This window comes from Ammodytes marinus, assembly GCF_949987685.1.
Source record: "Ammodytes marinus genome assembly, chromosome: 7".
Classification (NCBI taxonomy): domain Eukaryota; kingdom Metazoa; phylum Chordata; class Actinopteri; order Uranoscopiformes; family Ammodytidae; genus Ammodytes; species Ammodytes marinus.
In genome coordinates this window covers 29,182,783-29,197,760 of record NC_137211.1, presented here as the reverse complement: position 1 = coordinate 29,197,760, position 14,978 = coordinate 29,182,783, and the positions used below count along the sequence as shown (strand labels likewise).

At 38.6% G+C, this 14,978-nt stretch overlaps 1 protein-coding gene across 1 annotated transcript in view; it reads left to right on the top strand.

Moving 5' to 3' along the window:
* Window positions 1-14,978, top strand: part of nphp4 (nephronophthisis 4) — a gene marked incomplete at both ends in the record, with an annotated part of 214,761 nt that overhangs the window by 117,688 nt on the left and 82,095 nt on the right. The window contains one exon of the mRNA XM_080030989.1: window positions 4,900-5,043. Coding sequence (XP_079887115.1) covers window positions 4,900-5,043 — 144 coding nt within the window. The remainder of the gene's footprint in view (window positions 1-4,899; window positions 5,044-14,978) is intronic.

Below are 14,978 nucleotides of genomic sequence, written 5' to 3'. Positions count from 1 at the left end.
ATATTAATTCCAGAAAGGTGTACTTTGTTTTAAATCTGAATTTTCTTTGGGCTTGTTTTTAAAATGCTTTATTAGACAGTTTGGAGAGACAGAGATGAAATGGGCATAAAGGGGAATGACATGCAGATAATGCCCACGGGCCATATTCGAACCTTTGGTCTACTGCTTTTGAGGACATAAGCCTCTATTGGGGGGCTCTAACCACTACGCCACGAGCGCTCCCCCCAAAACCGCTTATTTTGTTTATGTGACATTTAGCTTGTACCATTTCACTTTCAATCATACTCCACCCAAAAACTGTCTAATCAATATTTTATATGTTGTGGTTGAACAGCAGCTGTGTTCAGCTTGTATAAAGTTCCTACAGTGTATGCTGTAATCCCATGTCAAATGAACCAGTCACCAGCATGACACAGAAATAAAAACTAAGCTATTTGATATATAAACTGTGTACAATGTAATAGTTTAAAATATTCACTAGATGTTTGCTTTTTTATCATAATTAATATTATAAACAACTGTTTTTAATGAGGATCCTGTAAAAACTGCGTATTAGAAAATGTGACCAATTGCAGTTTTAACTAGAATTAGCTTTGGGGTGGGGAGGAATCTGGAGCATTTGCAGGAAACCAAGCAAAAAAATCCAGAGAGCATTCACACTCCACACAGGAAGGCCCCAGTCAAACCTAGTGGGCTATGAAACACCCAGAGTTCCTCCAAAGGTTCCTAGTTCCTGGAACTAGTTCCTATGATGTTTAGTTGGGTTCTTCAATAAACACACCGTAAGTAGCTTGAAGAGAAGTCCTTTATGTTCACAAAGCACACGAGGTAACATTAACTCGGCTCTCACATTCTTAACATGGAACTGACGTAAACATGCTGTACGCCAGTCCAACTGCGCATGCTCTGCGTGACAGTCTAATAACTGATGTTGATATCATTACAGTTCCTATGTTGGAAACGCGGCTTGAGACCTTCTAGGCAACAGTAATATTGCTGAGCTACAAGATGTAAGGGTTTACACATTATCTAGGACACTTGCACGAGTCAGTAATTACAAGCTCAATATGTGAGGCAAAACATCACTCAAACCAACAGAAGTTTATTTGTAATTCTAGTCAGAGAAACCCTGCGTTCCAAATCACATACCTTTTTTTTTTTACTACACTACATACTAAAGTACAGAAAAGTTTTAGGATCACAGGAGAGAAAAAAAATCAGTTAAGGAAGTTTTTTTTTTCATTATGTCGAGAAATGTCAAGAATAAATATGAATACTCCAAAATGCTATTGGAGTTAGTGGGGCATCTAGGTATTTTCAGCACACTACAATTGACTTGCAATGAATTGGGACATCCAAAGTCTTTTTCTGGCATACTAGGACACCACATGGTCAGGGGGAATGCTGGGTACATAAGATAAGTTTCCTGTTTAAATATTTCACTCAGTGTAAACATCATGCATCTTCAATGGAGATTTGGAAAATGCTGATAGAGAATGTATATGATGCTTTTACAAAAAAAGTGGAAAACTCAGAACGAGGGGAATTTCAAGGGGAATTGTGGTTTAATGTCTTGAGATTATAATATGCACGTGTAATAAGTTGCCTTTGTGTGTTTTATCTATTTATTTATAATTTATATATTTATACTATGTTGCTAGGAACAAGAGGCCTCTTGTTGCTGTGGATACTACTGTAACCAATGGGTTATAACAACATATTAGTTTGCCTAAAGCAGGTCATTCACTTTGGTGTCTCTTGAGCTCACAGCTACAGCGTGGTCAATGGTTCCCTATGCTCCACGCATTAAGTGGGTCACCATGAGGTGCACATTGAGTCTGCGTTGTAGGCAAGGCAAGGCAAGGCAAGTTTATTTATAAAGCACTATTCAGACACAAGGCCATTCAAAGTGCTTTACAAGGGCAATATTAAAATACATAATACACTTTAGAAAAGCGAATCAATAGAAATTGTTGTATTTTGACTTCTTTTTTTGTTAGATATGGTAGAAGATATGTGGTTTGACTGGAGATTGTCAATTTGGTCAATCTTAAAACAGAAAGGAAAATCAATTCAATCATTAAAATGGCCTCGAAAGCTTAAGTCAAGTTGATTGTATTTATGTAGTCCAATACAACAAATTACAGTTGTCTTTACGGGGATTGATAATGTGCACAGCATTGGGTAATCCTGTGAGGTGTGTCTTAGTGAAAACGAGTTGGGAGTGAGGAGAGAAATAGGGAGAGGGAGAGAAGAGAGCTTGCAGCAAACAAAAGCAGAAGAGTGTTTTACGGAAATGCAGTGGATATAAGTCTGAAGTTTGGAGCATATATTGCAGAGTTAGTGAGTGTACGTGTGTGTGTCCAACAAATCAATGGGCCAGTCAACATCTCTTTTGTTGCTCAATACGGTTCAATACGGTATCTCCACTGTCTGCCATTTGTTTTGACAATAGCTGGTCCAATAACACTCACAAGAAGTGGAAGACACTTTTTTTTGTTTTGAGACCACCAACAAGTCCAATGATTATGTTCATTTGAGGCTCTGTTACTTAGCCCCATTGACTCAACTAATCTTCTGGTGCTGAGTGATGTTACATCTCTACTCCTAACTTTATCCGCACAGTCATTCTGGCTCAAGAAAACAATCCACTGCACCGGAAAGCAAACTGTTTTTATGTCTAGCATCACCTGAGTTAGTTCTCCTAAATAATAAAGTGGGCTGCAGCAGAAACGTGAAGTACCTTAAATCAGGCTTATTTGCTAAAATGTATTTTCTGGTTTTGCCTAAAGTGACACAAATTGTGCCTTAGCAAAGCATTTCAGTCCTTTTTAGTACTAACCTGTTACTCCTGCATGAATTAGGGATGTATAGAGGACATTAAGCTATCCTTGTTTTTCAGGCGGGACTAGGCATTTGTGGCAGTGGGGCAGTGGGTAAGGAGATCGTCCTCTGGAGTGCAGGGTCGGAGGTTTGATCCCCCGCCTCCCTGCCACATGTCCAAGTGTCCCTGGGCAAGACACTGAACTGCACATTGCTCCCGATGGTTCAGAGGGCGCCTTGCATGGCAGCTACTGCCATCGGTGTATGATTGTGTGTATGAATGGGTGAATGTGGTAAGAATTGTAAAGTGCTTTGGGGCTGAGAAAATCGGCTAAAAAGCGTTATATAAGTCAAGTCCATTTACCATTTTGAACAAAAGCAAGGCCTCATAAGTGTTATGAAACCTTAGTGTGGGACTTATGTCAGAGGTGTTATATATTATGTCACACCTAGGAATATCTGGCGGTTCCCCAGAGAGATGTCCAATCTCCTCTACTAACTTTTCTGCCTCAGCGGAACCAAACTTAAAAAGAAGTAGTATTGTGAAATGGCTTGTTCAAATGTACTTGTGATCCTGCTCATTAGGCAAACAGTTTTCCAATGTGCAACTAGTACCGAGTATTAAGAGCACACATCTTGCTTTTCTGAAGCAAAAACCTTTAAGTGAAGATTTATTTCAAGCTTTTCAGGATGTGCAAATATAGTGGAGAAAAGAAAGAAAGTAATTCTGGACTTACACATTGAAACAATTAGATTTTGTTATTTATTTTTTATTTTTAATATAATTTTTTGGGTATTTTCAAGTTTTATTTGACAGTACAGAGGTAACATAGGGAGAGAGAGAGAGAGGGAGGATGACATGCAGTAAAGGTCCACGGGTCGGATGCGAACCCGCGATCACTGCAACAAGGCCTGAATATGGTACACGCTCTATCCACTACACCACAGAAGCGCCTGATTTTGTTATTTCTAAGACATAATTGTTAAAAAATGTGTGTCAGGTGTTGTTGACATTGGTCTCCTTTCAAAGTGTCCTGCAGCCGTCTAATGGCTAATGGCTAATTTGCTAATGTCTGGTTTAAAATCATAGAGGGGAATTGGAATTGCATGCACATTGCACTATAGTAACTTGCGTGGTAAATTCAGCATATTCTATATTTCCACATCACTAATTTCAACACTCCAACAGTCGTATGATCAACAGCCTATTGATATGGGAGCAGACTACAATACATAAAAAAATGTGAATACAAAACAGTTTAATATTCTCATTTTCCCATGCCACAGAATGAAAACAAAGCAATATGACATATGAGGAAAAAACATAATTTGTCTCTGCCTTCCAAAGAAATGCTACAAATCCATACTGAAAAAAAAAATATATTTTTGATGATGTAACAATGCCAAGTTTTAAGTTTTCAAAATATGACTGCTTCCGCTGAGGTGACAAGACATTGGTAGCAGTGACAATAATGATCTGGTTAATGATCACTGTCATTTAAAAAAAATTTAAATAAAAAATGTCGGTTGCAACAGGAAAAGAAAAAAGGGGGTTTATGTCTGATGTTTTTGATCCAATCATTCACTTGACCTGCTCCTTAAAAGTGGAGTCAGCGATTCTGGAGAACACTTTGACACAGTCAATCACAGTTGGTCAAAATCAGGTGTTTAATACACAGCCTAAGTTCTGTAAACTGGTATTTGTCAAAGGCTATGTAAAAAGAAAAAGAAAAAAAGAGGACATCGTAGCTAGCGACATGCCTATTTACAGAGCCTAGGCTATGTATTATCACAGGATTTCTGTTCAGCGCACACAGAGTATGGACAGGTAGCGGATCATATGTGTGTGTGTGTGTGTGTGTGACAGTGGTGTGGGTGGAGGAGCAGGTGGAAAGGAAGAGGGCTTTACGAGTGCCAACAAAGCAGTGTGATGGTCTGTCGCTGTCACCTGAGATGGCACATGTTGTGTTGTTTTATCCTGACGTTACAGCCAACAGTGCTCCTGAGCCCTTGTTGTTCCCTAATCATCATAATAATAATAAGCCAAATCATCTGCATTGTCTTCTCTCTGCACAGCTCTCCCTGTCTCAGCTGGCAGCTACTTCACGCTACCCCACCATCAGCCACTCCAGCTCCGCGTCGCCATGGCAACAGCAGCAGTCCTTTCCTTCTTTGCTCCATCCTTCCCCGTTGGCATCGGCCCACCAGCTGTCACATGTCGTAAGATTTCCAACCCCCGTACCCTCATACACGCACACACGCACACACCTACCTGGCTTTGTATTCATACGTATGTCCACGCTGAGGAAAGTACAAAAGCGCTATGCAAAATGATGTAGATGTAATCGTAGATGCTATTCAAACAGGTGCAACGTGAAAAAACACACAAAACATTGGTAAAGCCTGTATACATCTCCAAGGAGACGCTGACACTCCACTCCATAGAGTTCAAAGACACGATCACCTTTTTCAACAGTGCGCTCCCCTGCCTGGTACCCATAGAGATGCATGCACACAAATAAACCTCCGCACTGAACTCCATGCTCTACACACACTGTATCTTAAGAGCTATATACCAGGGCTGCTGAAATCTGCCGGAGCTAACTCCTTTTAATTTTGATAATCAAAAGAAAAATTATTCTTTGACTGGGCTTTTCAAATCTTTCTACAAAAGGCTACTTTGATTTTTTCTAAAGGTATTTCCAGTAGCCTTCCATATAACGTTTTACCCTCTGGGAATTTTTTTTTAATTTGCCTTGTTCAGCTCCACTTTTAATAATATATTTTTTTTTTCACAATTAGCTTTATTTGCCCATCAATTTTCATTTTGAAGTGACATTTGTGGCCTTTTGGTCATAGCAATAGCATTTGATTGAAGATCCAGGTGAAGTAGTTCTTATATTACATCATTTAGGAGCATGTAATCCCAGTTGTAGGTGTTTGCTGCTGAGAAGTCAGCAGACAAAGTCATGTTGCCTGTGAAAGCCACCTTGGCTTTGCTAAATTAGATCCTGAATGATTGATCCTGAATGATATACAGGTGAAAATCGAAAAATTAGAATATTGTGCAAAAGTTCATTTATTTCAGTAATTCAACCTAAATGGTGAAACTAATATATTATATAGACTCATTACATTCAAAGTGAGATATTTCAAGCCTTTATTTGTTATAATTGTGATTATTATGGTTTGCAGCTTATGAAAACCCCAAATTCAAAATCTCAGAAAATTAGAATATTACATAAAATCAATAAAAAAAGGATTTTAAATACAGAAATGTCGGCCCTCTAGAAAGTATAATCATGCATATGTACTAAGTACTTGGTTTGGGCCCCTTTTTCACAAAGTATTGCCTAAATGCGGTGTGGCATGGATGCTATCAGTCTGTGGCACTGCTGAGGTGTTATGGAAGCCCAGGTTGCTTTGATGTGGCCTTCAGCTCGTCTGTATTGTTGGGTCTGGTGTGTATCATCTTCCTCTTGACAATAGTCCATAGTTTCTCTATTGGGTTCAGGTCAGGAGAGTTGTCTGGCCAAACAACACAGTAATACCATGGTCATTCAACCAGTTACTTGTGGTTTTGGCACTGTCGACAGGTGTCAAGTCTTGCTGGAAAAAGTAATTCAGCATCTCCATAAAGCTTGTCAACAGACAGGAAATATGAAGTGCTCTAAAATATCCTGGTAGACAGCTGTGGTGACTTTGGACTTGATAACACAGTGGACCAACACCATCAGATGACATGGTGCCTCAAATCATCACTGACTGTTGAAACTTGACAGTGGTCTTCAAGCCCCTTGGATTTTGTGCCCCTCCACTCTTCCTCTAGACTGTGGAACCTTGATTTCCAAATGAAATGCAACATTTAATTTGGATCAGTGATGATTTGAGGTATCATGTCATCTGCTGCTGTTGGTCCACTGTGTTATCAAGTCCAAAGTCACCACAGCCATCTACCAGAAGATTTTAGAGCACTTCATGCTTCTGTCTGTTGACAAGCTTTATGGAGATGACAATTTCCATTTCCAGCTAGACTTGGCACCTGCCTACGCAGGCCCGGCCCTGGGCATAGGCAGTATAGGCAAATGCTAGGGGCGCATCCATCCGCAGGGGGCGCCGCTACAAAAAAATAAATAAAAAATGGGCTACCAAAACTTTTTTTTACTAATACTGTTAATACTATAATTTCAAAATATGAGTTAAGCTTAAAATATGCCAACTACTGAGGATAGACAAACTATATAAAAAAAATTGAAGCGCCCCCCCCCCCCCCCCCCCTCTCCTCCGATAGACTCTTCCAGATTTCTGGCGATCAGCCAGGTATCTGAACGGTAACTTCACCGGTCGGAACCGGAAGGAAAGAGCGCACACCATGTCAAAATTACAAAAGCTCTCTCGTGCCAAGGGAAGACTGAAAAGGAAAAGAAGAGGAGGAAAAACGTGACAAAGACAGAGGTAGGCCTACAGTGACGTTAATGTGATGAATGAATAGTGTGCTGCATTGTTTTAGCCGTTGTAGGAGCAGTGTGTTAACTTGCTTGCTTACTTTTGGAAGATGGGTAACGTTACTCCCAGCTTAAATTCATCAGATACATTTAGAAAGATTTTTCAGGTAGCCTACATCCCCTGTCATAACTGGCCAAAGTTTGCACTGCTTGTAATGGTTATTAGAAAGCTATTCCTTTTCCACTATAATTAATGGTTGTCAACCTTGGGTTTATTGTGTTAGTTTACATCAGTGTTAAAAGTGCACAGTATAATAACTGTTAATATTGCATACCTGAGGCAAGTCAAGTTTATTTGTGAGGCACTTTTCAACACAAGGTAAATCAAAGTGCTATACATAAAGCCATGAGATATCATCAGAAGGCTTGATTCTGATTTAATAAAAAGCAGGAGCAAACTTTTCCGTTTGATTGTACCTTACCTAGGCCTATAGCTTTCCATTAGTTAGCTACTGCTTCTCTTCACTCTGGTTGGATGCTAAACTGCATTTCATTTTAATGACAGACAAGAGTTTAATCTTATATACTTTCCATTTTAAAGTTTTTCACCATGTATTAATATAAATAATGTAACAACATGTATACTTCTCTTTTCTCTTCAGGTTTTCATTTGAAATACTTTGAGCCACCTGTCCTGCATCTACCCCACCTTAGCACAGCCCAGTGTTGCAGCATGAGGAATAAAGGCTTCACCAATAGACCCAAAGGCAAGAGTAGTCAGGCTGTAGCAAGGTGAGGTGAGCTTGTTGAGATATGAAGATGAGGTCTTAACATCTAAATGTAGACAGCTCTCTGTTGGAATCAAGTTAAATAGCAGTACAGACCAGAGGTCTCTGTCATTTAATTTTGTAATATAGCTTTTGTGTGGAATAATATTCAATGCAAAGTTATGATTTATTTAAACTATACTTTTAATAGATTATAATTTTAAATGTTAACATCTGCATTTTTTTGTGCAAATCGTAATATTGTATTAATTTTTTAATGTTATGTCACTTGTTTTGTAATATGTTTTTTTATTCTGTGGGTTATTTTCTATCTAAAATAAAATGAAATGTCAAAGACAAACCTATCCAGTTCTGTGTGAGTGTATGAACAGTGGTGGACCTGACTGCAATGCAATGGGGGGCGCCAGCTAAAATCTTGCCTAGGGCGCCAAATTGGTCAGGGCCGGCCCTGTGCCCACGGTACCATAAACCACTGGTAACTGGTTGACTGACCATGGTATTACTCTGCATGAATGGCCAGACAACTCTCCTGACCTGAACTCCATAGAGAAACTATGGACTATTGTCAAGAGGAAGATGATACACACCAGACCCAACAATACAGACGAGCTGAAGGCCACATCAAAGCAACCTGGGCTTCCATAACACCTCAGCAGTGCCACAGGCTGATAGCATCCATGCCACGCCGCATTTAGGCAATAATTCATGCAAAAGGGGCCCAAACCAAGTACTTAGTACATATGCATGATTATACTTTCTAGAGGGCCGACATTTCTGTATTTAAAATCCTTTTTTTATTGATTTTATGTAATATTCTAATTTTCTGAGATTTTGAATTTGGGTTTTTTATAAACTGTAAGCCATAATAATCACAATTATAAAAAATAAAGGCTTCACATATCTCATTTTGCATGTAATGAGTCTGTATAAGATATTATTTTCACCTATAAAGTTGAATTACTGAAATAAATGAACTTTTGCACGATATTCTAATTTTTCGAGTTTCACCTGTATATATATATATAAAAAAATTGGTTGCAAAGTGCATATAACTAATGTTTTTGGTCGTTACCAAAAGTCAATGTATCTATTATTTGATAGGCTGGGGTAGGAATGGATACATTGTTCACTATGGAGTACACAATTTGAAAGTCGACAAAAAAGTGTGTGAGCTTCTATCACGGTCATTTTATATCACGGTAACGTTATAACTGTATATCACGATTTCTGCAAAATTCAATTATTGACTACAAATAGTTGGCTTCTGTACCTTCATCGCATTTGATTATTTTCGTCTTTTATTTGGAACAATAATTTGTATTTTGTAGTTTATTAAAAAAAACTTAAAACTTGAATATTCCTGCAAGATTTTCTCATATTTCATATTTATATAAAACTGTCCAAATAAAAGTAGTGTGCAAAGGTCTGGTGATCATTTAACTAACTAGCTTCAACACAAATAACAATAGTTAACATGTTTTAAAGTTAACAGGTAAAGAAATTATACAAATCTCAAAATAAACTTGAGTTATCTTTAGTTTTTTGAAGTGGTGTATAGGCCATGCAATCTATTTTCATTCAGCCCTTGACTGCATTTGTAGAAATGTAGTTGTAATCACAGTTACTGTGATTTAATTGTAGTTTTAGAGTAGTCACAGATCATGTGGAACATTCAAGATGTGTGAAGCAAATAATTTTTTTCATTTGCCTGTCTATATTATGTAATGTTCATTCTCATTTATCATCCGTCCCGGTCAGCCCACCTGCTTGTACGCCTCAACGCTTTGCTCACATTCTAACTAGACAGTAGTAGCTTTAATAGCTTTCTCCCATATTCAATACTCAAAATCCATATAGTTTAAGCTCTGAATCACATTGAGGGAATAATCCAGGAAGAGTGTGATCAGGCTTAACTGGAAAAAAAACTGTACAATTACAGGCACACTATGGCTATAAAAAGGTACAATTCATTTAGGTCTTTGAAAGACGGACTTAATTGTGCTGTGGAAAGTGAAACTGTCAGAACAACGTATCTATTTCTGTATGTGTCTATGACTACACTGGTAGTCAAGGTTCAGAAAATCCCTAGAGCATTTTTGGTTCAATATTAAGCAATGGCTTTCTTTATACTGTGAAATATTACATAGGCATATCAAATAGAAAATATGGTTGTTATTCCAGTTTAGTGGTATTAACTATTAACTTAAAAATGTATGTATTGATGATATGTTTACAGATATATCAGTATGTATAACCTTTTACAACAGATGCCATCACACTGTCATACCCGTTTCTCTACACATCCATGTTTGTAAAAGCTTTAAAAATGAGACTCAATCAACATTAAATAATGGCCTTACTTTGTTGCAGCACTCCCAAAAAGACGGCCAAATGATGTATAAATAATAATAATAATAATAATAATAATAATAATAATAATAATAATAATAATAATAATAATATATTCAATTTATATAGCACTTTTCTCGCACTCAAAGCACTTTACATAGGAGCACAACAGTAAACAAACACAATGAAAATGTAAAGTTGATGGGGCTTGGGTTGGTGGGTGATCTAGGGGTAGGCAGAGGAGAAGAGATGGGTCTTGAGGTGGGATTGGAAGATGGTGAGGGACTCAGAGTCATGGATATGTTGGGGGAGGGTGTTCCAGAGCCTGGGAGCTGCTCTAAATACTACACTTCCTATGGTTAGTGCGGATGGGGTTCACACCAGAGATGATTCGTTGCAGAGTCCGGTTGTGTGGCCACCAGAGCCTCTGACTGTGTTCAAACCAAGCCAAATGAACCACACCAAGGGCTTAAACACTCCAGGGTTCGTTTAAAGCAACACTAAACAAAGCTGTTATGAACACGCCCTTAGAATAGTAATTTGAACTCCCTCTGGACGTTTTTCCGAAAGGATTTGCCAATTATAATTTTTTAATGCCGTTGTCAAACTGGATTTGTGAGTATATCATGTTATTTTATAAAGCAAAACACATTAATGTTCGTAGTCATATGCTGCCCCTTTTTAAAAATCTTATTAATCAACATGTCGGTGGTGTTTCCACAGCAACAAAAGGAGTAGTCTGTTAGCCAGGAACAGCTTGTGTCATTGGTCATTGGATTTTTCCTGAATTCAAGTGAGAGTCTCTTGATTATGGTCGCTTGTTTCGTACTCTGCTGCTGACACTGTACTATTATTTTTTTAGAAATGTAACCAGCACCATTAACATTAAAGGTGCAGTGTGTAATATGACATCATCAAGTAAGTTCTAGAAAGTTCTAGAATGCAACGCTCCCTGGGTAACCCCACCCCTTTCGAATAATAACAGAAGCTACAGTGGCCTTCAAGGACAAGAACAATTCTAAATTTTAAACAATGCACCTGATGACATTCCAACTATGACACTTCCAAAATGGCGGTGACAAGGCCTTGGTCCAAAGTATGGAGAAATATGGACATATATGAGACCCTTTCTAAGGAAAAAAATAATAATTCTAAAAAAGAAATTCAGCTATTATGCACTAAATTAAACGTACTTATGGATATTATAATTATTTTCTACGAAGTCTGCTAGGAAATAATACCCAAAATTCTACACACTGCAGGTTTAAAGTTGTGGATGAGGACGTTTGACTTTTTTGCAGGCCATTCGTTTTCAGTTTTGAGTAAGTGACTTTCTCTGTCATTCTATTTTCATACATTGTGTCATTAAATCAGCTTGTCAGGGAATTTATTGTCTAAACCTCCATTTGTCCTTGTCGAATAACCTGAACACACACCTGCCTCTTATAAAAAGCTGTAACTCATGTGTCATTCCACAGACTATGGCTCGGTGGCAGCAAGGTTCAGCATCAAGCCATTACTTTTGAGTCCACACTATGCGTCGGCAGCCTCTCAGGTTATTATAGAGCCGTTTGATCAGAGGAGGGAACATGCACGAGAGATGTTGCAGCATGACTTTGGGTTTGAGGGTTATTACAAGCGTGTTTGATGGAAAGCCCAATAGTGCCACGGCCATGCATGTCCTCTGATAGGCCCAACTGAGCCACACACATTTATCAAAGTGAAAAACATTGCTGGAAAATTATACCATTAGCATTCCGTAGCTAATTATCTGAGCTAATAACCCTCTAGCTGGACGTCTGTTCATGCTACTGAAGAGGGGATTGATGTTTCTCACTGTTCATTCTAGAATGTTGAATTGATCCATTTGTACAGTAGTTGTTTTTTTGTTTTTCTAGAGAGTTGATATTGCGATTGAGAGACGCGAACGCAGATATCAGGGAATTATAAATTGATTAATCCAGAACTGAACTGCAAATTAAATGTATGACTACTTCAAGTGGTTGGCTTCTAACTCGTCACTTAGAAATGGAGTTCTTAATTCTGTCCAGTTCAGTTATTACCCAAGTTCAAATAAGAACTTGACTGTCACTTTTTGTTCAATTTAAAGTTAAAAAAGTTATGCTCCGACTCATAACAGGGAATAAAATGGATTTCAACTGATAATCTATCTATCTATCTATCTATCTATCTATCTATCTATCTATCTATCTATCTATCTATCTATCTATCTATCTATCTATCTATCTATCTATCTATCTATCTATCTATCTATCTATCTGTATGTCTGTCTGTCTGTCTGTCTGTCTGTCTGTCTGTCTGTCTGTCTGTCTGTCTATCTATAAAGCAATAATCGTCTGTCTGTCTGTCTGCGTGTCTGTGGCTCGCATATCTCTCGGACTGTTAGTCAGATCGGCCTGAGCTTCCGGATATGGCTTGCACACGGCACGAAGGTGTGCATCCTTGATTTATTGTTAGGTTTTTTGGACCAAATATGTAGAAGTTATCATATTAATATCATGCTGGCGGCGAATACCATGCTGGCGGCGAATACATGCGCGCACTGAAGGCCACAGTAACGACGGGCATGAAGTAGTCTCCGGCTAAACCCCACCTCCCTCCGATTTGATTGGCCGCTGCGACCAAAGCATGAATTTACGAACGGGACACACAGCAGACCGACACAGCCTGGTGTTACTTCCTCATTCAATGCACCCAACTTTCCAAACAAAACGTTCTTAAACCTTTCCACAGACATCACCAAACCTGTCCGCTTTAGTGTAAAGATCGCACGTTACGCTATTTTCACTGTTATAGAGTTAATGTATAGTTAAACACTTCCGCGACAGTGACGCTAATTTCAGTTAGCATGTCAATAGTGGTTTCCATTTAAACTAGCACGGTCTCGGATAACTCTGCTACCGGTGAATGTAAACATGATCGCTTACACAGAATGTTTTAAATTCGTTAGAAACTAACACCTAAACGAGCTAAAGACTATGTAAGTTGCAAAAATGCCCTTCATTTTGTTTGCAAAGATAAATGCTGCTGCCTTCAAGCTGCAATTACCAATAAAAAACATTTCCACCTGCTTTGCCCATAAAGAATAGAGGATTATATGGCGCAACAAATATCAAAGAAAGAACATAAGTCACATTGACGAGCGATGTGACAGCCATTTCAATGACTGTGTGACACTGCCTATGTGTAGGCTACATCTGTTTGTGTTTCCCACTTTGATAAACGGCTTACATTTAAGCATGCATAAGCTACTGCTTCCCACGGGCACTGCACTAGTAGTATGAAATTTAGCATTATAGAAAATGTCATTGAATGAAAAGCTAATTTCAAACCCTTGACAACTTTGTATGTTCAGTTGGACTGGCTGAGCATTTACTAGAAGCTATGCTAGCCATCAATTTGAATTAATTCATTCAAATGCTAACAATCTCAAGTTCTCCTACATCAGTATGGAATTTCATAGTTTAATTAGAAAACTTCAACTTTTAAATTATATTCCTCTTATTTCTCTCGTCCACATATCCCGTGAGCAAAGTCAACAATAAATTGTTTCAAAGCCTGTCAATGGTGTTATTCAAGACAGTTGCAATCTGTCTCTTCATTACTAGAAACATGGGCTCTGTAGTTTATACTGACTCAGTTCCACATACACTGTCTTGTGGCCTTAAATACTTAGTAGTGCACTTAATTTTTTAATTTACGGCAGCAAGTAGTTCCCCAAACATGTCCAATTTACACGTGTTCATTTAACATATGCTAAAAACTAAGTGCCCATCTGATTTTTTTCAACACTTTTAACGAAGACTTTTGTTCTTTTTTCTCTCTAAAGAAATTAAACAAAGTATGTCTGACGCACTTTCAAGATTTGCATCTTCTCTGCTTCACTAATGGGTTTGGGGCCACAGGCAGAGTATGAGAATGGAAAAGTACTTGAGAGATGGACTAACACATTGTTGGTTTTTCGACTTTTTCGTGGATTTTGCTCAGAAGCCATATGGAATTAAATGGCCCATAGCAGATTTAAAAGTTCAGTAAGCGGAATGGTCACTTTAGCTATCTTCCTGTCAGTGACTGCAGTTAGCAGTCCCCTCCCTCGACCCCACGTCACCACATTAATGCACTGCGGTCTTCAAGCAGCGAGTTATCTAGCATCATCTCAGATCCATAAGTGTGATAAAACATGATAAAAACCATCAAAACAGACATTGGGAAGGATTTTTACCTGCTCCGCCATTGTAGGCGCGCACACAGTCACCCATCTGTCGGTCTGCAAGTGCACCGGCAGTTTGTAGCGTTCTCTCTTCTGATTGGTTATCAGTAGTGGGATCCCCGAAAAGTTTATTTACCGATTACATGCAGAGCGAGTGACTGAGAGATCGGCTTTATGAAACGTGCACACTGTATAAGTGATCACTGTATGAATAAAGAGCAATTTAACACTTATATTAACATAAATAAATCGCTTACTTCACCTTTAATGAGGTCCACATTAGGGTTGCTGGACGGGTCCCGGGATTTCGGGATTCCCGCGAAATGAGTCAGTCCGGGAGTA